Here is a 23,411-nt window from a genome sequence, read left to right on the forward strand (position 1 = left end):
AGTTTTTTTAGCCACACTTTGCTTTGAAAAAATGCATCTGGAGCACAAAAATCTAATCAAGATGATCGCCCTCATCTTGGAACGTCTTATCTTTTCTGATATGCATAAAGACACATCTGATGTATTTTTGGCGAAAAGGCATTTAATCTTCAGAGAGTAATTTGTCTGGGTCATGGAGCTCTTGAAGCAGAGGCTGACCTTTGAACTTTATTTGATTGTGCCTCAGTTTGAGGAAGAATACTTCGGTCAGTCCCTCGAGGCAGGCACTTTGTGTGTAGCAGGCAGAACGTCTTAAATTGTTAGGGTCAAAATGGGAAAAAAGTAATGGAGAAACAACCATGGCTACATTCCCTTTGGAACAGTCATGGATTAGAAGCATCTTCTCTGTTATTTTCTGTTGTTATATAATGCTTCAATTAATAGAACCTGCGTCACTGATAAAAGAACGCCTGGAACAAGATAAATGCCCAAATGTGTGTAAAAAATGTACGCTTTTATTTATTACATTAAGGACAGCACAAGAAAATGCTACCGTATAATGCAATGTGCTTGTACTTTAATAAATATCTCAAAATAAATTATTCCTTTCATTTTCAGATATTACCTGTGTACTTAACACAAGACCAACACAATCCACATAATACTAATATAAAAACCTGCAAATTCATGAGTAAAAAGCACATAAACAATTGATTGAAAAAACAAACAGCCTCAGAGATTGATTTCACCGGCAGGTACGTCAAAAGCAGAGCTGCTCCTTGTTCGTGTGGCTGTTGGAGGTGGATCTAGGCCATTGTCTCTTTCTTCTGGATGCGTTTGTGGTTACATAAGACTCCAGACAGGCCGGCTCTTCCTCTGTGTCTGCCTCTTTTCCTCAACGCCTTGTGGCACCTGAGGGATATGCCCAGGTCTTCCATCACAGCACTGAAAGAGACACACTGTCAAAGAAGAACACAAGGGCTTGCGTGAGTCTCTCTACACACACAAACATGCACACAGACACACTTACAGTACATACAAACAGTCTAACAGAGTCCAGTTCGGTTATTCAAGTGAATGTGATGCTTATAGTGTCACTTCACTGCAAAACATGATATATATAAAAAACAACAACAACAATAAAACAGGACTTTCTGCTTGGATTTGTATTTGCATTCCATCTAATTGTTTTTCATTCTATTTTTAGGCCTCTTTGCTACTTTTAGTTATAAGGATAGTGTAGAAAAAGCATGAAATTGATGTGGAGAGTGAGAACAGGGTTGGGACTATATGGTGAATTTTATGCTGTGCTCACGAGATAGCTGCCACCCTAAACCTCTTCGGAAGAAAGATCTGGTTTATATTGCATGGATGCAATAGATTTGACTTGCTGTGTAGCCCGTTTTCTATTGTGATAACGCAGATTTCTTTGTTTCAGAGAGATTCTACCAGTCTTGGTCCTGTCCGCCATGAGATGTTCAAGGCATGAAAGCCACAGCTCTAGACACAGCTCTATGCCGCCGGGGACGTGGGAGGCAGATAATTCGCTCCCGGCTGATTACGGTTATCCTGTGGGCTAATTTCAGACACGGTAATCTTAGACTTTTTAATTGTTCTTTCTTTTCGAGGGCATCAATATTTAATCAAGTCATTATGAAGACTCTTCTCTTGATGTCTTTTCTCTGCCAAATACAGCTAAAGTTAATTACATTCCAGAGAATGATATCAGTGTCAGGTGTTTATGGAACAAAAAAGAAGTGAAAGAGTGGAGTTCACTGATTCTTGAGACAGGAAATACATTTTCCACAACTTTACCTCACATGTATGTGCTTTTTCATTAACATTACTATTTCATTATCAAAATTTACATTTAAACTCACTCTCCTAAAACCATTTTAAATAGTAGTTTTAATTATTAAGAATTTACTTCATATTGTGCCGTCAAATCGATTAATCGCAATTAATCGCATCCAAAATAAAAGTTTTGTGTTTACGTAATGTGTATATTTATATGTAAAAAAAATGTGTTTGTAAAAAACCCTCTAACACTAGCATTCTATATTCTTTTTCTATTCTATCTACTTGTTGTCTTTTTTGCTACTTGTCGCATGTTATTGCTCTTTTGTTGGTTTGATTGCTTCTATTGTCCTCATTTGTAAGTCACTTAAGATAAAAGCGTCTGCTAAATGACTAAATGTAAATAAATACACACACATACATGTATATATTTAAGAAATATGCACGTGTATATATATATATACTGCATTCTAATTTATTAAAGTGAATGCTAGATTTGTCAATGATTATAATAAATAATCCTCATATTATTTTCTATCTGACAGTCTTGACCAATCTTGAGTAATTGGCAAGTAAAAGCACATATTTTGTATGGACACTAGAACGTTATAGATTCATCTAAAATAATTTCTTTAGACAAACTTTTTTCTGTTTTGTAGCCAGTTTTGTCTCTGTACTCAAGAATCAATGGGCTATAGCAGAACAGATCATTATCATAACCCTGATTATAATTATCATTACCCTCACTGTGCGGGCTGATCTTTTAAGGGAGAAATGAGAACATGAAAGGCAGAATTTAGGCCATCAAATCTAGAGGGTCCACACTTAAAATTGTGCTGCGAATGGCCATAATTTAATAGCTTCTACCAGTAAATAAAAGTTTCAAGAGAGCACTCAATTTCTTATCTGTCTGCAGACAGGGTGTGCAATGAGAAATGAAAGTGTTCTTCATCTCCTTGAAAACCGTACTAAATTTCTGAGCCACATGGGTGCTGGATTGAGGTCAAGGGTTTGGGCAGATGGTTTGGAAGTAACCAGTGGATGGGCGAATGAGGGAAAGGAGTTTATATTTCTTTAAATAACACACAGCCCTTACAGATATGAGTGTGTGGCTAACACGAAGAACATATGTCATCCCTGAGGAGCCGCCCGCTCTCTAAATCTGTTGATAAGGACGTGCCAGAGGAGGAGATGGAATCGCTTCTTTGCAGCTGCTGGGATTGGACTCCGTAAAAGAAACAGAAGGCCTTGTGCATGCAGATCAATGATAAAAATAGAACAGAAAGACAAAAAGCAGGACAAGATCAGTAAACATGCAAATGATCAATGTGATAGCAAAATATAAACAGCATTCACATGCAACAAAAATAAAAATGATGCTAAAATATGTATTCAGTTAATGCACATTAATGTTAAATCAGTACCTAAACTTTGTCTTTGGTACGATACTAACCGTTGATACTCAAGTAATACTTTAAGCAACATATAAATAAAATACCCTTGGGCAACTGAGAAAATTAAACTAGGGCTGTTAATAATTTGTGATTAATTTGATCTGTTTTTTTGTATTTCAAGTAGAATGTGCAAATGCAAATCATACATATATTATACATACAAGTCAATGCAATTTAATCTTTTAATTTGTTTATAATTATTTAACTTTTTAAAATATTTTACATAGAAATATATTTTAAAAATATTGAAGCAAATGCAATTTATCTTGTGCATGTGTGTTGCATGACAACCAGTGAGGTCTGTTCTAGCAAAGCACACGTTTGATCTTCCGTGTTCAGTTTATTTGATGCACACTTTTGTAATGATCTCTCATTCATTTATTGTTTACTTTTATCTGCCGCCAGACTTTCTGAGACGTCGTTGTCATAACTCGTTGCTATGGGTTGTGTCTTGATTTGGACTTGACTCGAGCTTCATGCTTTGCAATCTTACCTCCACTTTATGTTGCAATTATTCTGCTTATTGTACATATAAAATACAAGTTTATATCAGTAGTCACATATTCATAATTGTGACCACAAAGTCTGTTTACAGTGTCTACCATTGTAACATGTTTACATCAGCCAATATCTGTGTGTGTGCATATATATATATATATACAGAGAGAGAGAGAGAGAGAGAGAGAGAGAGTGTGTATCTTTTAATATTTATATACAGTATCTCACAGAAGTGAGTACACCCCTCACATTTTTGTAAATATTTTATTATATCTTTTCATGTGACAACACTGAAGAAATGACACTTTGCTACAATGTAAAGTAGTGAGTGTACAGCTTGTATAACAGTGTAAATTTGCTGTCCCCTCAAAATAACTCAACACACAGCCATTAATGTCTAAACCGCTGGCCACAAAAGTGAGTACACCCCTAAGTGAAAATGTCCAAATTGGGCCCAAAGTGTCAATATTTTGAGAGCCCACCATTATTTTCCAGCACTGCCTTAACCCTCTTGGGCATGGAGTTCACCAGAGCTTCACAGGTTGCCACTGGAGTCCTCTTCCACTCCTCCATATTTACACTGTTATACAAGCTGTACACTCACTACTTTACATACAGCAAAGTGTAATTTCTTCAGTGTTGTCGCATGAAAAGATATAATAAAATATTTACAAAAATGTGAGGGGTGTACTCACTTCTGTGAGATACTGTATATAAACATACATCATACATTTATTACTTGTACTCTCTGCACAACTGCGTATACTTTGAATTGAATTTAATAACTTTAATGTACGTGTGTGCACCAAACATACATCCCTATAGGAATATATAAGTATAACACATTACGTTTTACATTTTACATCACACTGCTTAAATTGCCAAACTGCTCTGAAAGCAGATCTTTGTCATCCAGATCAGGTAATAAAATTTGCAAAAGGGTAATATTGTACTACAATACATTTTTGTCACAATTTCACAACCCTATGTATGTCATGCAAAACAAGCAAGCAAACCAAAATAGTTTCAGAAATGTAGAAGTAGAACACCTGCATGATAAACGGCGTGTGCTTTAAGTCTGCGACAGGTTCCTGTCCAGTGGGCTGCTGCAAAAACATCCCGCAAGTGTCTCATTTGTGTTTACATGGCTCATTTCAACTGTGACAGCGGTGAGGTAATTAGCTCCTGTAAGATTCAGACCCCGCGGGGCCGTTCCGCCAGCCTCCCACTCACCTCTTCAATATCGCTGTTTTTGCGAGACTTGTAGATGAACTCTCCGATGGCCACAAACACAGACAGCACAAGACCAGCGGCCAGCACGATGAAGATGCCTCCAATGTTCTCCACACCCAGGGCACTGGCCTCTTTGTTGTCCTCCTCAGGGCATCCGTTACCTCGCCACCATTTTTCCTTCATCATGTGCAGCTTTCCCTCTTCTTGGAGCTGCAGGATGGCGATGGTCACCTTGTCCCGGTAGGGTGAACCTGCAAAGAAGCGCAGTTCTTTAGGTGGGGTCGCAAAAAAAAAAAAGTGTTTAGAGAAGAGTCCTACACAAGTGCAACAGAATGCACTTCAATAAGTTGAACTTCAATAAGTTTAAAGTAGGGATGCCCAATATATCAGTATTTTTACATTTTATATTTATTTATTTGAATTCAGTGATATTGGATATTTAATTAATAAACACAAAGTACTTAATAACACTGTTAAATGTAATCTTTAGCAAATCTCAAAATCAATATCCAGTTTTCACACTGTGCATTGTAATGTTTTGATGCCTAAACAGATTTTTGGTGAGTTTTTAGTGTTTTATTTTTAATTTATGTAGACAAAGTTGTATTTTTTAATATCTGGACATTCAAATATGTATCATTATTGGTGCATCCATATGTTAAAGCAAATAAAATGCAATCAAAGATCCAAATTATTTATATTTTATATAGAAATATATCAATTTTATAAATATATATTTTATAAATACTTTTAAATCATATAGATGCATACAAGTGCATCGGAATAAAGGATAGCAAATAGTCTAACAAAAAAAATAGATGATTTCTACACGCTGCTACAGCTAATTATATTTTAACCAACGTTTTGGTCATGCAACTATCATCAGGCATTGTTTTTTCATATTGTTATAGTATAAATATAACTATAACATAAAATTAATATAATACAATCTACATATTTTGAAATGCATGGAAAATGCAAAAACTGAAGTTTAAAATCGAATATATAATTAATTAATATTTCCCCACAATTTACTCGTGTTATAAAAATTACATTACTTTTTAAAAAGATCCAAAGTATTTGATAATGAAACCTGTTTAGAAAATGTTTTCCAGAGATACTTGTACATTTTCTCTGTTGATATTAGCACACCTACAAAGCAAATACAAGCTTTACCTTTTCTTAAAACAGTATTTGTTTTGTTTCTTTAAATATAATTTTCTGAATTTCATCAAGGAGCATCGAGTCAGAAGTTGGAGACAAATTTCTGAGATATCCTACATTCTACTTGCATTCCATCCTGCACAGATGAAATGCAGCAAATGAGCAGGACAGAAAAAAATCAAGGCAATTCAAACTCATTGGGAACTCAGTAGTTGGGTTGTGTAGTGTGTTTCCCTTCATAATAAATTCCCAAAAGCACAAAAAAGACGCCATGTTTCTTGCTTAAGGCTAGTAACGGTACGGTTAGGGGGCTCAACAGCTTGTCAGGCAGTATATGGGGCACCATTACCTATTGGTGTGCCAACTCCATAGCCCTTAGAGTCAATCAGGCCTCCAACCTGGGTGAGGTTGCAGTTTCTCTGGGTGATGTACTCTATGCTGGTGGACTCCATGAGGAGGGCATAGTCAGTGGTCAGGACTCTTGTAATCCCTTCCTTGTTGTTCTTCACCAGGGCTGTGTTCTTCCTGCTGCTCATGAATGCCCACATCTTCTCGTACGTTGAGATTTTTGATTTCTAAAAGCAAATAAAGAGTTGATTCTGTCTTCAAAAAGCACAACATTAAAGACATGAGTCACGCTGCCTGGATCGATATTTCTTTTCATTCTTTAAAGTTCTTGTCTACAGATCTTGCTCTTTCATCAGCTACTGGTAAGGGCTTTTCAAGTCTGATAAGTTCTCCCTGATCTCTCATTAGGCAAGTTGTCAAAAGGGGACAAGTTGTAAAATTTTGTGTCTGAGTGTGTCAGAGGACAGCAGGGGGAAATGGGACAGCTGTGCGCTAAATCTCTTACAGCTGATTCGATTTGTCTTGGACCTCCACAAGCCTGTAGTTTTCTAGATATCCGCGGATGTAATCATAGCCGACAATCTCGATGGATAAAGCTCACACCGGCCTCTGTACACACTTCTGTGCTTTATCTGTGTCACTTGTTTGTCTTTCTCTCTCTCTAAATGATGAATGCTGCATATGTGTGGCTCATACTCATAAAATAGATCACTGGATTATTGGAATTACTGGAATTTTAGATGGCTGGATTGGTGGAGGTAAATAGAGTTCATGAGGATTTCAGGTGGATTTGTGAATGTGTACGCTTGAGGTATTAGCAAGGACTCTGTGATGGCTTCCTAGAAAATGAAAAGAATCAGACCATTGTCACCTTTGAATAAATTAATTTCACGTGACTGAAAGATCAGTTATATTACTGCACATAGTATTTAAGTTCAAAAACCTGCATTCAATATTTATCTTGGATATTATATGATTATATTTAATTTAATATATTCTTTTCAATTGTACATGCTCATTTCCCCCATTATTAATTTTAGATTACATCTGCTGTCATCTACCACTTACGTAAAGTTTATTTTTAAAAACACTAATAATTTGATAACAATATTTAAGCATATAGTTATATTTTTGCAAACCTCAAAATTAATATTAATTTTTAATTAATTATAATTAATATAATAATCAGTATAATTCATCAGTATAATTAATTTATACTGTGCATTATAATGTTGTGATGGCAAAATTTACTTGTAGTATTTAAAACGTTTGATTCTAGTTTTTATATTTATTCTAATAAATATCAAATGCTAAATACACTACCACTGGTTTAAGGGGTTTTTTGGGGAGTAAGATTTTTAATTAATATTTTTATTCAGCAAGGATGCATTAAAATGATAAAAGTGGCAGTAAAGATATTTAATATTACAAAAGATTTCTATTTAAATTGATCTTTTTTTTTTATACTATTTTTCATCAAAGAATCCTGAAAAAAAATGTATCATAGTTTCCATAGAAATATTAAGCAGCACAACTGTTTTCAACATTGATGATAACAAGAAATGTTTCTTGAGCAGCAAATCAGCATATTAGTATGATTTTTGAAGGGTCAAGTGACACTAAAGACTGGAGAAATGGCTGCTGAAAATTCAGATTTGACATCACAGGAAAAAACATTTTTAAATGTATTAGAATAGTTTTCACAGTATTTTGAACAGTATTGTAAATATATACACATTTTTGGACAAAATACTATAAAATTTTATTAAAGGGGTCATATGATGCGATTTCAATTTTTCCTTTCTCTTTGGAGTGTTCCAAGCTCTTGGTGCATAAAGAAGATCTGTAAAGTTGCAAAGACTAAAGTCTCAAATCCAAAGAGATATTCTTTATAAAAGTTAAGAGTTAACCACGCCTACCTAAAACGGCTCGTTCTAACATGCCCCCACATATCTACCTCACTATGTGGGAAGATTTGCATAACGCCGCCCAAATGTTCACGCAAAGAGATTTTATTCTCACTGTAGTATTGTTGCCGCTGCCGCCATGTCGTGAAGACGCTGTGTGCTTCGTTGTGAAAGCGAAACTACTTTGTTTGGTCTTCCAAAAGAGGACGATATCCGCTTCTTCATGCCTGGAGCTGATCTGTGCTGGTCGCTGAGGGAATACATCGACTTAGTGCTGTGGATCGCTGGATCGGCTTTCACCGTGGACGAAGCGGAGTCCAGCCCGGGGTCGTCACATGTGGTTGCTGCTCCTTCGCCGAATCCGCCGGGCGCGCCGTTCTCGACCCCGCCGCCTCTGCTCACTCTAGCCCGGCCTCAGCTCACTCTAGCCTGGCCTCAGCTCACGCTAGGCCGCCGTGTTTTTCGTTGTGAAAGCGAAACTACTTTGTTTGGTCTTCCAAAAGAGGACGATATCCGACAGTATAAGTCATTATAATCAGTAATTATGTCACCACTGGATGCAACAAATGCCTCGTTTGTAATGGGTTTTAATGTTTTTGTCTCGTCGCTCCAGCCGGACATGGCATCAACAGTATGGTGAGGGGCGTAACATTTCCGTCACACGCTTGAGGTATTCGGCCAATCACAATGCACTGGATAGCTGGCCAATCACAGCACACCTCGCTTTTTAGACCGATGAGCTTTGTAAAAATCGACGCGTTTCAAAAAGGCGGGGCATAGAGGAGAAACAATAATGTACAGTATGTGGAAAATAATGTGCTTTTTTAACTTTAAACCGCATAAACACATTTCATTACACCAAATACACAAAATAATGTCCTTTTTAGCAACATCATATGACCCGTTTAACAGTTATAGTGATAATGCAAACAATTATCAGCAAATTGCATTTAGCACAAATTTTGAACTGTTTGCAAGAATATAATTTCTTTAGTGAATCTGGCACGAAAACAACGCAAGACATTTGAGGGGACATTTGTTGGATGTGATGTTTTTTGGTTAACACAACTCATAACTCATCTGTGTGTGATTCTGCATCCATTGCATTAGTTTGTATCTTATAATGAGACAGATGCATACGATTGATCTTCTGATTTTACTTCCTAGCAGAAATCCAATAAACGTACTCCTAAAAGCTCAGGCTCCTTCTGTGCAGGCTCTTGCAACATTGATAATTTGCTGAGCGTTTGGATTGCTGCTGACTGTTCCTTCTGTATTTCAATAGCTCTCATGTGAACAGTGTGTTGGGGCACATCAATCCTGCATGTAAGATCAGAACATTTTACCTTAAAGAAAGTCATTGTGCAGCCATCTCTCACTGCTCCATATTCGATTCTAGTCTGCTTGGCTAAATCGTCAGCTGAATCGATTGGGGAGTCCATTCTCTCCACTGTGAGGAATGCAGCCAGGTTGGCCGTGTAGGAAGATATGATGATTAAAGTAAAGAACCACCAAATCCCTCCCACGATTCTGGTGGACAAAGCCTTGGGCATCAGCTCAGATCCTGAAATAACATACAAGCACTTGGCAAAACACAGACACTGGCCCCAAAAAGTATTTGGACTCTTAAGCCATGCTGAAAAATGTTTGAATGTCATTGCAATAGATAACAAAATATAAAAAACAAGTGACATTTAACAAAAGACAGCTTCACAAGCAAATGACATTAAACAAAAAATGTTTGTTAGGTTTTCAATTAAATAACAATAGGTATACTGTTTAAATGGGATGAACATATTTGACATCTGTAGTTCCTCTGCTAGGAACTGATTCTTACATCCACTTAAAATTAATTTCTTTGTTCAGACAGATGGCTGATATTTTGGTGCATTTAACCAAAGACTAAGTTTTGAGAGCAAAAAACATGAAATCATGGGGCCAGATTCACAAAACATTCTTAAGAATAAAATTCTACTTAACTATTTCTTCATATTTTCCTACTTTGTGAAAAAAAAGTTAAGAATATATTATATACTTCTCAAGAATATTTTTTTCTTAAGAATGTTAAGACAAAAAAAAAAAACCCTAGAAAGAGCGCAAATAAATGCAACAGACCCTCTTGAGATAGTAAGATAATAATTAAGATACTAATATACTAAAATATAATAATAAACTACTATTTTTAACACCATGGTGCATTAAAAAAGCAAAACTGAGAGCTAAACTCAGGTCAAGTCAATCTCAACTAAAAAAAGTGTGCATGCTTATTATAAATAGTTAATGAGTTTTCAGGAAGACCTGCCATAAATCTTTTTCTTGAGAAAAAAATTAAGATGTTCTTAAGAAAATATATTTTAGAGCTTAAGAAATTTTCAAGAAATGTGCTTTCTTACAAACTTCTTAGAATTCAAATTAAGAACTTTCCTAATTTGTATAAATCTAGTCCCTGATCCAAACAACATTCACATGAGCATTAAAATCAGGTTTCAAATGGTCAGATTAGATTTCAGACAGTTTTTTTTCTATGATATTTTTCCAAAATGCGAATAGAAAAAGGAGATGCTGCCTCCCTCTGAATCTTTATCTGCTGATTTTTCTGTAGAACAGTGTTACTTTAGGAAAGTGGTTCACACACCATTTCATCAACCATTACACAATATTTGTTTTGTTTTACTTTTATTTTTTACTGTAAAAAATGTTCTGTTCTGATATTTTTTTGAAGCACTGCCTCCTCTGAGAAAACAACTATGATTCACAAGCGTGCACACACACACATCCCCAAACAATCCCACACACAAAAGACTGAGAGTTGCCCAGGACACCAGCAGCGTGAAGCTCGCTGTGACAGCCTAAATGGGTTTATTTTATTTATTTATTTTATTTTTATCAAGGGCTCATATTACTTTTGCTCTCATCACACACACTAGATTTTAACCTTCAGATTAATGATAAATCCAATGCGTGTTATTCAAACTGGGGCTTTTTACTATGGTTAGATGGCTCAGGGTTTTGATAGATTGCTAGAAAATGAAACCGTCATGGGAACCGTACTTCATCTTTGCAAAAAAACAAGAAAAACAAAGACTCCTAATCTTGAATGAACATTATTGAACCTGTCTTTATAAGCAAAGTCACCATTCTGATTAACTATGTGTGTTATTAAGATACATCGGAGGAGTACATCCTATTAACTGATAATTTGTGGCAATTTTGTGGTTAGAAAGAAAGACAGACCACTGAGTCTAAGTCTGATGTATGATACTGAACCAGTAGTGATTGTCTTTCATGCACGGATACCCAGGTGAGGTGGTTGGAAGTTGAAACGACAGCACAAATTCATAGTGTGTGTGTACTGTATCTGCATTTGTATGCCTTGAGCGTCATGTGGAGCACAATTGTAAAATTCATTTGATTGCCAGCTAAATTATTACCTTTGATCTAAGTGATACATCTAACAACAGTGATTACCCACCAAAGCAGTCAGCAAAAAACAAAAAAAAAAACACCTCAATAAAACTGCCATACATGCTGTTTTCCTTTAAAGCAGTCAATTATGAGAAAAATAATGGATAATGATATTGTATTATGTTACATATTTCCTTAAAAGACAAGAGAAAAAGGCGTTTTTTTTGTTTACTATCTTTGAAAGAGCTGTTAGCATTAGCATAACTGAAACGTCAAGACTAAAGATTAATCCTGCTGAAAAGTAAAAGGAAAAACAGTTTAATGTGTTTAAGATGGTCAAGCTGGTCTGTTTTGGTAGTTTTAGTCAGCTAGTCTGGTTAGCTAAAATGGCTAACAACCAGCTTGACCTGGTTGGAAGATCACTTTAAACCAGCTATCCTGCTGAAAAAAACTAGCTAAAACCAGACTAAGACGGTTGGCTGGTCTTAGCTGGTTTAAGCTGGAAGTAGCTGGTCTCCCAGCCTGGCCAATCTGGTGTTCAGCTGGTTTTAGCTGGTTGGCCAGCTGGCCTCCTAGCCTGACCAGCTAAAGAAGTGGTCAAAACCCTTCTAAAACCAGCCTGCAAACCAGCTATGACCAGGCTGGAAGACCAGCTAAAACCTGCCAACCAGCTTAGGCTGGATTCAGCAGTTTTTTCAACAGGGTAAAACCAGCAACTCCATGCTACTCCATGCTAGTTTATTTTTTATAGCAAGGCTAACCCTTACCAAAAAGTAGTATACTTCAAGTTTATTTTAGTAAGTATACTTAAGTAAAGTTCAAGAATATTTTAAGTATACTTTATGTAGTAAGTATACAAATATCCTTGTACTAGTAGTATACTTGTAAGTGTACTATTTCAATACTCCTTGGGACTAAATTGGCCCACTTTCTAGTATATAAAAGTATACTTTAAGTATAACAGTAGTAAACTTTGAGTACACAACTAGTTTACATCAAAATGTTTAGTTTGTACTGCAACTATACTAAAAGTGAACTTATAGGTATACTGATAGTTTACTAATTAAATACTTGTAGTAGCATTTTTAGTACACTTTGAAGTATAATCTCAGTAAACTACTAGTTTAGTAGTTTTATACTGCAAGTATACTCATAAGTTTTCTTTAAGTGAACTTTACATCATACTTTAAGTATACTACTATGTCCCTATTTAGGTATTGATTTGTATATATTTTGTTACATGAATATCTGAACATACAAAACATCAAAAGAACAGGGTATCTGCTTGTAAACAAAACATTTGATTCTAGCTTCATGCATTATTTTTTTAAACACTTAAATGTGGGTAAGTTTCATAAATAAAAAATAAAGAAACAACATTTTGAACAAAAAGCTGAAAAGACTATGAATTGGATTCACTTGAATAAACTTCTTTTTCGTAAGGGAATCCATGATTTTGACCTTTCAGTAAAGCTTATGCTAATAAATCCCTTTGAAAGATACCAAACACATTAGCCACCTGGGGAGCAAGAGCTCACTGACAGACACCATGAGGTGTGTTTGTTCCTTTGGAAATGCTGTCTGTGTTGCTACTCTTATGGCGCTTTTCCACTGCATGGTACGGCACGGTACGGTTCACTTTTGGGGGGTTTTCCAGTTTTTTAACAACCAAAACGTTTTGTTGTCTGTTGCGGTAGAACAGACGTTCCTCTGTTGATAGCAAAGGAGCGGATCCAGCGAGAGCTTGATGGGGCAACGCGGAATGAAAAAGTTTTTTTAGGAGACGTGGCAGTAGAGGCGGCGCAACTATAACGACATGTGAATAATCCCGCCCACTCTAAAGCGGTACTGAACTGCAGTGGAAACGCAAACTGTGCCGAGCCGACCATGCCGTGCCGTACCGAGCCGAGTCGTACCACGCAGTGGAAAAGCGCTATTAGAAAATTAGCATGGCTAAATGCTAACTACTGACCAATGTCTTACTCTTAAATGGCATGGGGAGGACACAACTGTCAATCATAGTCCAATTTCTATCACAGTGTAAGATGAGATCACAACATCAATCTATTGACGCAAAAAAAAAAAAGAGGAAAATCATCTGTACAGTTGATGAAACCCCAAACAGAACAGCAGAAGCTAAACTTTGAATAATCCTCTTAACTATTTCTCTGTCAACTTTAGGACAAAACCAAACAGCAAATAGTTATTGTATGTATGCTTTTCTACTGTTGGCTAATTGGTACAACTCTGCATGCTTTAATTGATGAGATGTTTCAAAAAGATGTCAAGGTTGTTTCAGTAACCTCATGAAGGAGGTTTAGCTCTGGTAGGTAATAATGCAAATACACACACACACACACACACACACACACACACAAACGTGCAAACAAGATGAATACTAAACATAATCAGTGCAATTAGAATGTGTGTGGCTTTCAAAAAGCTTGTTGATCCTAGTAAGGGGTCCATGGCGTCAATATTTTTTTATTACTTTTTTTTTTTGATAATGTTAGCCAAGGTTACTTGTACCAACAAATCTAATCTAGTTTTACATGACCATTTGCCACTCTTTCTGAACCTTAGAAATTAATTAGAATTAACCTGTTATTTGCCGCTGTACCTTTAAAGGGGACATTGGATGCAAAATTCACTTTTACATGGTGTTTGCATGTAATGTGTGTTAGCAGTGTGTGGACACAAATTTTTTGAATTTCAGATATAACGTCAAATATGCTGCAATTTAATAAAAAGGTAATATTTTCAGGATAATATTTAAACAATTTGCTTTAATATAATTAAAATGTAAAAGACAATTATTTTGTTGTGCAAGCAATTATTAAATTTTTTTGTCTGTAAAATTTTAAGTTGTAATGAAATGGAAGTAGTGATAAATGCTGGATAAATCTCACCAGAGAGGGAAAAAAAAATTGGAAAAAATTAACATAAGATCAAATTACAAAATAGATAGGGTGAATTTTCCTTTCATACCACCTTTAATATTTTTCTCTCACAGTATAAATTTTTATACTTGAAAAGGGATCATCACATTTGGAGATTCTTGTTATCAGCAAGTTTGAGAAACCCTGTGTTAATATCTGTTTGACAAGAAACTATAAGACTGAAACTTATATGTTTGCACTATACAGTGTTATAATTCATAAACAAATGCAAATTTGAATGTTATTTCATGATATGACCTGCTTTAAGTATAATGAAATACCCTAACATCCACCAGTGACACAACTGCACTCCACCACTTTTCTGTAAAATTCCTGTTAGTGGTCCTTCTTCATGGCCGAGCGGTTGTTCTGATGTAAATGTATCTAATATTTCAGAAGAAAACTCTTTGTAACGTGAGGTCAGACAATACTGCATAACGATTTGTCTGGTTCTCCCGTGCTCATTAAAGCCACTCTTGGCGTTTCACACTTTTCTGCACACCTGACAGGTCATCCAGTTTGTTTCATACCCTCTGTAGCGGAACCTACAAACCTCTCCTCACTAGCATCAGATCCATTACATCAGAGGAAACCCAACTAAAAGTATGCAAGCCAGAACAAAAATCTATTTTATAACCGGATGTGACTTATAACTGTGCCAGAGGTCTGTTGTCATCTTTATACTACTACAATTCCTACTGTATAAATGTCTTTGCATAACCAAACTCAAACCAAAAAAATTTTTTTAGTGAACGTATAAAGTCAGTTCCCCTCAAGCTCACCTCACACTGATGTAGCAGAGCAGCCACAGTACTTGTGCCGTTTTTCTTTATCTAAATAAATGCCACTTGGTTCAATGTTTTTTGTCAGTTAAAACAATGCAACAGTCTTGAAGTGTTTAGTGTGACATACCTTGACGCATTAGAGCCGCAACACCAAACCATAAACTATTCAACAGTGTGAAGTTGTTCTCAACCACTTCAGAAGAGGGGTTGCAGGAGTGAGGGTTATACCATTCATACGGCGTAAACCTGCCAAGAGTCAAAGAAAACAGCTTTACACAGGAAAAACACAGAAGACTGAATATTAATACTGCGTTTGAGAGGCTGCAAGTTTGGCAATTTCTAAACTGCTTTCGCAGAACAGCTAATGTTCTTCTTGCTTAAGGGCTATCAATAACTGCTCCAATTGGAGATCTTGTTTTATGGGAAAACTTTCCGGTGTTCAAATCTCTCCGGTTACCAAACAAATAGAGAGCTAAAAAAGGAATCTTAAGTTAAAATATGTGATTTTGGATTAATTGATTTAAATGTTAATTTACCGTTTTTATTCCTGTAAAAAAGAGCTGTCAATTTATAATGCAAATGTAATTTTAGTGTGACTAATTATACAATTATTTTAATTAAAATGATAAAGTTATTAAAATTATATTAATTCCATAAAATATCCGTAAAATGTAAAGTGTTTTGCCTGTATTTTGAATTTTGCACTTCATTGCATCGTGTTTTACTATTGGAAATGTCCATAAAATGAATAGATAATGTCCTGGCAAAAAATTACCAGTACATTTTCCCTTTTTTCTGCTTCTACAGTAGACTAACTAATTTAAAGGTGCACTAAGCGATTTTTAAAAAACGCTTTTAACCAGTGTCGGACCAAGACCCTAAACAAACTTGCAGCCAATCAGCAGTAAGGGGCGTATCTAGTAATGATAGGGAGAAGAGAGCACTCAGTGAGTGCACAGGACGGATATTAGCTGATCGACTATAGATAGCGAGAGATGGCAGATAAAAAAAGAGGAAAATTTAGGAGGAACAAAACATTAAAAAGAAGAGTTACAATCAGGCAAGAGGTAGGACCCGCGGAAAATATTGGAGCAGCTTTCCCGCGGTGGAGAGAATTCAAGGAGCGTAAGGGAATCGGACGCCGAAGTTGCTTTGTTTCTTCTTGATAGGTGAGTTACGTTGATTTTGCTTTTTCACACAACTATTCTGTGTTGGCTTTTGCTTGAATATGCTGCGGCCAGCAGGCATAGCAGATTCCACCATCGTGGAGTCATCGGCGGAGTTATCAAAATAGGTGCGAGGTCCTGTTGGGGTATGGGCATGTTTGTTTTGGTGCTTTCAAATATCAACATCGTTTCGCAAAAATCGCTTAGTGCATCTTTAATGTTATTTAATTGTAATTCACAAAATATTACTTAATAGGATTTAAGTCATACTTATTATATAAACTTAGTGTGATTAAAATTATAAATATATAAAAATGCATAATTTCATCAATTAGCAGATCCATCTTGAAATACTATTAGTACACAACCTCTTGTAATGTTTATTCATTGCTCGTCTGCATCTAAATTAACAGATAAATTGTCAATTAACTGTTTTAATTCCTATAAATTAAAAAAATATATATTTATAGGGATGTCACTATATAGATTCAGTGGGACTAATTCTAAAAGATTAATAAATATTAATATTTTATATTAATAAACAAGATTAATAAATAAAAATGAACAAACAAGCTTCTTGTAATGTTAAATAAATTATGCACTGCTGCATCACATATTTTTCAACCAACAGCCCTTATTAATATAACAATATTAAGCCGACTATATTAGACTATAATATAAAAGTCTAACATCAGACTACAAATAAAAGTCCCTATGGTAAAAATTTGACACTTTTAATACTTTTCTCGTCTTTTTTTTTGTTCAGGTAAATTTCATTTTGAAAGTTATTACGGTTACACAAGAACATCAGAAACATCCTCCATTCTACCACTCAATAATTGGGTCATTTATAAAACCCTCATGGTGAATTGATGCCTGATCAGAACGTGTCATAAGACTCATTTGTCATGCCTCACGGTGTGTAGAAGCTCACTCTATAAACTGCTACTATCAAACTTGCCAAATTTCAAGATCACAGTTTAAAAGCCCCCCAGCAGACTGTATCTGTTAACAAATGGGTCATCCAGTGCACATGAACCCACACTAACACTGAGACCCCACCAGATGTCCATTAAAAGAATCTGACTGGACAGCATTTTCTTTGTCCATTTGCATTTTAATTGAAGCAACCAATCATCTGGCTCTGATGAGGTTGCATGCACGCTTAATATTCTCTTTAGGTAGACGTGGACATCTGCCCAATGCTTATGAACTGGGCTTCAGTACAGACAAAACCTTGTACTCCCTCATACAAAATACAAAACATTGCCGACTGAGAAAGCGCATTATGCATTTATTGAGGAAAAAGTGCATCTGGACAACCATGACTGAAATTTGTACATTATTAATCTATAATCCGACAGCAATATAATAAAGTCTGGGCACTGTGCTTATTACTTATTGATCTGTTTCAAGATCAAATCAGCATTTTGATTCTGGCGTCTCATAAGCACAGTGATATAATATGAGAGAAATACACTGCTTTAAATGCACTCCCACAATGAAACCTGATTTCTATCTGCACACTCTGCAAAACAGCTTTAAAATTTGAAATCAAAGGTCGCAGAACCTTCTTGACAGCTTCAAAGAGAGATGTACGATGTTCCCTTAAGCTACAGGTAACAGCAATATTCTTCAGATGACAGCCTGATAATGTGTCTTCACATGTGATGTCAAACTACCGTATAAAACATTTTTTGAACAATTGGGTCAGTGTTCCTAGATCTGAAACCCAATTTGCACATTTGCTTTGCTATATTTCCAAGAAGCAGATGTTTGAGTGATGTTAAACCAAGACGTTCATCCATACCTGGCTATAACAAAGAGCACACAGCTCACTCCAAGACAGGCCAGCAGCACATACATCCAGATATCTGGAGTGAGGGGGTTGAGGAAGGAGAAGACACCTGGATTGGTGCCATTTGGTTTGCGGTACAGTATGCTGATGCCCAGGGTCATGAAGGGTTTGGAGAAGTCAATAACTTTCTCTCTGACATAGGTGATGGTCAGTGGAGCCACAGCCAGGTCAGCTATCTGGTTAAGGGGACAAAAAGAGGCTTACAAGATGACAGGAACTCATTTTGACTGCTGGGAAGAAAATGCAAATAGATGCAGTTAATGCTGGAGTTCAGTCACTGAGATATAAACAAGTGATACCTGTGAGGATGGATCCCACAACAGGGCTTTGATAAAAAAAACTGTTTGAAGCTTCCCATTGTTTTATGAAGCTCAAAACGCTCTTTTATAGTTTTTATTCCTACTATACTGATAAATACTACAAAGATGCTGGGGGTCGACAAGGGTACTTAGAAACAAACTCTATGTAGAAGTACAAAGGTATTTATAATCACTTAAAAAACAGACTTTTTACAGCCAGATGAAAGCACAAATGCTGTTTTACATTGAAAATACCATGTACATTTTACTTCGCGTCAAAGTATAAGATCTTGATGTTTTGCAAACGCAAATGTAGTCTTCCTACCAAAGCTTTGGACTACTTAAACTTGTGGTAAATAAATAAACATAATCAAGCAAATATGAAACGAAACAATTCTTAGCTCTTCTAAATTGCCTGTGAAGAGCCAAGTTACAAAAACATCTATTAGAATAGAGGTTAATCAGAATATTAACAGTCTGGTTGTAGTCTGTAAATAGTGAGATCGAAACAAATCTAATGGAGTGAAAGGCAGAAGATCATCTACAGAGACTGCATTTGGATGGTATGATTAAAAGACCTTGAACATCTTTGTGTAGCATCAGGGGAGATCACTCACATGATCGATTAGTTCCCGCACCATGCCGTTCCATTCGCCTTTGTCATTCTGAGCTCCATATTTCCCATCAGAAACCAGCTTGACTTCATACGTGAATCCTAGGATGTTGGAGAGCTCCTTTAGCAGGTCTAGACAGTAACCCTCAAAGCGATCGTTCCCATATAGCACCTTGTCAGACTTCTTATACATAACGTAAGGGTTTTCCTGTTCACAAGATAAATTCACATGCAATGATGCAGCTGGTAAAATGTATTATATTTGATTTAAATATGTCACAAAGGCAAAGTTAGCTGGCCAGATGGGATTTTGAGATAAACTGCTCAAAATTACTGTATGCAGTCTAGTTTTTTTGAGTGTCATGGCTGCAGTTTTTAGCTACTATTGCGAGTTAAAAACCAATAAAAAATAAAATAAATGTAAAAAGTATTTTTTTTGCACAAACCACTCACATTTACTAAAAATTGTATATATAATAAATTTTTTTTCTCATGCATATATAATTATATTGCTAAAAACTAAATTTGGTGCACCAGTGAAACTATTCTCAGGGTGACGACAAATCTGAACAACTGAAAAAGTTTGTTTACGTAAATGAGGGAGTGAAATTGTAAGTAATAAGTTTACCAGGATTGTGGTGACTATAAGTGTTCTGTTAGCCAGAGAGTCTGTGATGTTTTTGCTGTCTTTCATCTCAGTCAGGTTGAGGCCGGTGTAAGAGTTCCACACGCCAATCTAACAATACAGTATAAAAATGACAAGGCATGAACAACATGAGTCGCTGTTTCTGAGCACATGAGATGACAATAAAAGAGGAACAGACTTTATCAGTGAACACTCATAAAATAGGTCAGGAAAGGAAAGAGAAAAAACTAAATAAAAGAAAATGAAATAATCTAGGTCTAATCCATTTGATTTTAAAACACTCTTTTACGGCCCAATAAAATCCAAAAGCACTGTTACCCTATTTAATGCATGGTCTACAAATTATGAATGCTTTTGATGCATTAATTATTAAATCACAAAGGAAAAAAACTGTACTCTTTTTTTACCTGAACTATAATCGTTCACAATTTTTACAGTTACACATTTGTCCACTAAAACAGAAGATCATAGTAAATATTCTTAATGCATCACCCTTCACTGTTGACAGCCATGATGAAATGATGTAGTCATAAATAGCAAACACAATGACATATAAAGATGGCAGTTAAAAAAGATTATGAGAAATGGCCAGTGGTCATCAGACATGGTGATTTGGATGCAATATCACACCCTAAATGTTTCAAATGGCTAATAAAGATCTGTCCACTGTATCAGAAAGTCAAGTAGTTCTCTAGAAATAAAAATGTGAAACTTTACCAAACTACTTGCTAGCCAAATATATATACTACCAAACTGAAGACTGGAGTAATGGCTGCTTAATGAAGTAGAAAAAGTTCTTTCCAACATTTCTGCAATCAATGAAGCTTTTCTGTTATTTCCACCGTTATTCAAATTATGAAGGATGCCATCATAATAATGGGCTTCAAATATGAATATGAAATATGAACACAAAAAGCATTAGAAGACTGATGGAAAATGTGTAAAGATGTGAAGATTTGGGAGCAGATCTCAGAAACGTTTTAACTTGAGGCATAACAGCTTCTAAAACGAAACAATGTCATCAGGATATGTTGTATTTTAAATAGAATAATTTTTTACAATCAATAAAGAGCATTTTATTCTTTGACAAGCTTGAGGAGTTTGATATCTTAAAAAAATATATCACGAAAGAAAATATTACCTGATACACCATTAGTCTTATTTAAACTAGAAACTAGGGCTGCACGATTATGACAAAAATCATAATTGTCGATTATTCCCTTGAAATTGTAATTGCGATTATTAATTACGATTATCATAATTTACATTGAATGATGTTTATACCATTGTTTGATGCAACTGCATGCCGTATTTTTATATGAAAATAAACAAGCTGAAAACACTCTAACTGAAAAACCTTTAGTGCTTTTCCATAGTATTAAGCCTTCAAATGTCAAATATACATCGGATTGGTTTCTTCTTTAAATTATAAAAAAAGTAAAACTATGAATGGCATTATAATGTTATACTAAAACTAAAACAATGGAAAAACCCTTAAGATAACATGTAGAGAGAAAAAAACATATCTTAAGCGTGCAGAATAACATAAGTGGACTTTGAACGATTAATTGCCGCTTTGAACGATTACGTAATTGTGGCATCCATAATTGTAATCGCGATTAGAAATTCAATTAATTGTGCAGCCCTACTAGAAACTGCATTAGATGAATCTAATTATTATTTATCTTTTGAGAAAAGAGTTTCAGAAATCTAAGGAAGCTTATTCACAAAATAAAAAAATTAAAAGATAATTGCGACTTTTTATCTCACAATTTTGACTTTTCTCACAATTGCGAGTTTATATCTGACAATATTGACTTTTTTTCTCACAACTCTGTGATATTATATTCTTGCAGTTCTTTTTCACAAGTCTAAATTGTGAGATATAAACGTGTTAAAAATATATAAAGTTGCAATTACCTTTTTTAAATTGTTTTTTTATTCTGTAAAGGAAATAAGTCTCCATTGAAATCAACACGTTGCACACTTTTGTAAAACCTGTTTTCAAATGAATAAATAATGCTCAATAAAGGCAGCCTTTTCAATTCTGAGGATCTCAAAGGGTATAAAGTGGTTTGAAATCTAAATTATGTTTTTGACACACCAATTTGACAAACATTTCCAGGATCTTAAAATAAAATAATAATTACAAATATGATATGATCCCTTTAAAACAGGATGTCAGCAGTAAATGAATTAAAACAAGCTTGCTTTTCTATGTTAAATAAACCCTTTGTTAACACAAGGCTAATCTAGTCTATGTTTATGTATGACACTTGTCATAGAGCTCATATGAGTCTGAAATGAGTGACTTAATTCAAATGTATTTTAAAAGTACATTAGAGCTGCTCTCTAAAATATCTGCCCGTGGATTAATGCACGTTTTTCTGCACGCCTGAGCTGGCTTTTATAGAGATGTGTTACTTACTGACGCGCGAAGCATTGCAGAAAAAAGCATCCATTCTACAGTGCTGGATATCGAGTATGGTGATTTAATTGTCATAACTATAACTGCCACTAATTATGCATCTCAGCAAGACATTCTGGCAGAAATGACTGGCAGCGATCTCTTTCAGAAGGGATTTCTGCAGGGAGAGGGAAGCCGATGAAAGGGCACTGGGTTTACTGAAGTGAATTTCACACAGGGGAGGAAATCCAAGCTCTCCACAGGTCTTAATCACAAACTCAGGGAATGAAACCAAGACTGGAACAAACCTTTGTCCATAATTTAGTAGGCCGTGATGCAGCATCAGCCACTCGCTTTTAGGAAGAATTTAAGAGTTGTGTTGTCAGCATGGGAGCAACAAGGTCAATACAAATGATCTGGCAAATTAATCTTTTGAAAAAAACATATTCAAGAGTCCACTTACAGGGGATTCATTTAATCATTTAATACATGAAATACACAAAGACACTCAATTCCAGTCATTTCTGCTGCTGCGGAAATCCTATTATTGAATGTCTCTAATCAGCGTCCAGCTAAGCTGACTCACCTTCGCTGTGCCATCCTCCTTGAGGCTGATGAGGTCTAAGTTGAACTCTTTCCGCAGACCATCAGTCTTGTTAAGGACTATCCGTCCTGTTAAACCATCCCATTGGGCCTGAGGCACAAAAACAGTATACAATAAGAATGATGCACAACATCGAGTTTACTGCTGTGTCTTTTAATCATAGCGGTAATGGAATATTATGCAGCCTCGGGGCATGTGCGTCTGTTAACACACACACGTTTGTTTTTGTGATTTGTGGGGACTCTCCATAGGCGTAATGGTTTTTATACTGTACAAACTATATGTGCTATTGCCCTACACCAACCCTAC

At 35.6% G+C, this 23,411-nt stretch overlaps 2 protein-coding genes and 1 long non-coding RNA gene across 4 annotated transcripts in view; 2 read left to right on the plus strand and 1 right to left on the minus strand.

The window, feature by feature from the left end:
• The window catches only part of LOC107701131 (transcription regulator protein BACH1-like), a 17,049-nt gene extending 16,264 nt beyond the window's left edge, over positions 1–785 (plus strand). Inside the window, exon 7 of the transcript XR_001635610.1 lies at positions 735–785. The gene's annotated coding sequence lies outside the window, so the exon portion shown is untranslated. The remainder of the gene's footprint in view (positions 1–734) is intronic.
• LOC107701130 (glutamate receptor ionotropic, kainate 1-like) overlaps positions 664–23,411 on the minus strand; it is a 61,558-nt gene continuing 38,810 nt past the window's right edge. The window contains exons 8-18 of one of the 2 annotated variants that reach the window (XM_016503070.1): positions 23,085–23,192; positions 22,807–22,851; positions 20,074–20,181; positions 19,450–19,653; positions 18,486–18,709; positions 15,637–15,755; positions 9,727–9,944; positions 6,475–6,700; positions 4,962–5,212; positions 4,778–4,834; positions 664–924 (exon numbers count right to left, since the gene is read on the minus strand). In XM_016503070.1, coding sequence (XP_016358556.1) covers positions 823–924; positions 4,778–4,834; positions 4,962–5,212; positions 6,475–6,700; positions 9,727–9,944; positions 15,637–15,755; positions 18,486–18,709; positions 19,450–19,653; positions 20,074–20,181; positions 22,807–22,851; positions 23,085–23,192 — 1,662 coding nt within the window. In that variant the 3' untranslated portion in view covers positions 664–822. Of the gene's footprint in view, positions 939–4,777; positions 4,835–4,961; positions 5,213–6,474; positions 6,701–9,726; positions 9,945–15,636; positions 15,756–18,485; positions 18,710–19,449; positions 19,654–20,073; positions 20,182–22,806; positions 22,852–23,084; positions 23,193–23,411 lie in introns of both variants that reach the window. The other variant, XM_016503071.1, reaches the window with a different exon arrangement.
• LOC107701132 (uncharacterized) overlaps positions 915–23,411 on the plus strand; it is a 40,129-nt gene continuing 17,632 nt past the window's right edge. Inside the window, exons 1-2 of the long non-coding RNA XR_001635611.1 lie at positions 915–965; positions 1,418–1,570. This is a non-coding gene — a long non-coding RNA (uncharacterized LOC107701132). The remainder of the gene's footprint in view (positions 966–1,417; positions 1,571–23,411) is intronic.

Source organism: Sinocyclocheilus anshuiensis, unplaced genomic scaffold, assembly GCF_001515605.1.
Source record: "Sinocyclocheilus anshuiensis isolate Anshui unplaced genomic scaffold, SAMN03320099.WGS_v1.1 scaffold907, whole genome shotgun sequence".
NCBI lineage: Eukaryota > Metazoa > Chordata > Actinopteri > Cypriniformes > Cyprinidae > Sinocyclocheilus > Sinocyclocheilus anshuiensis.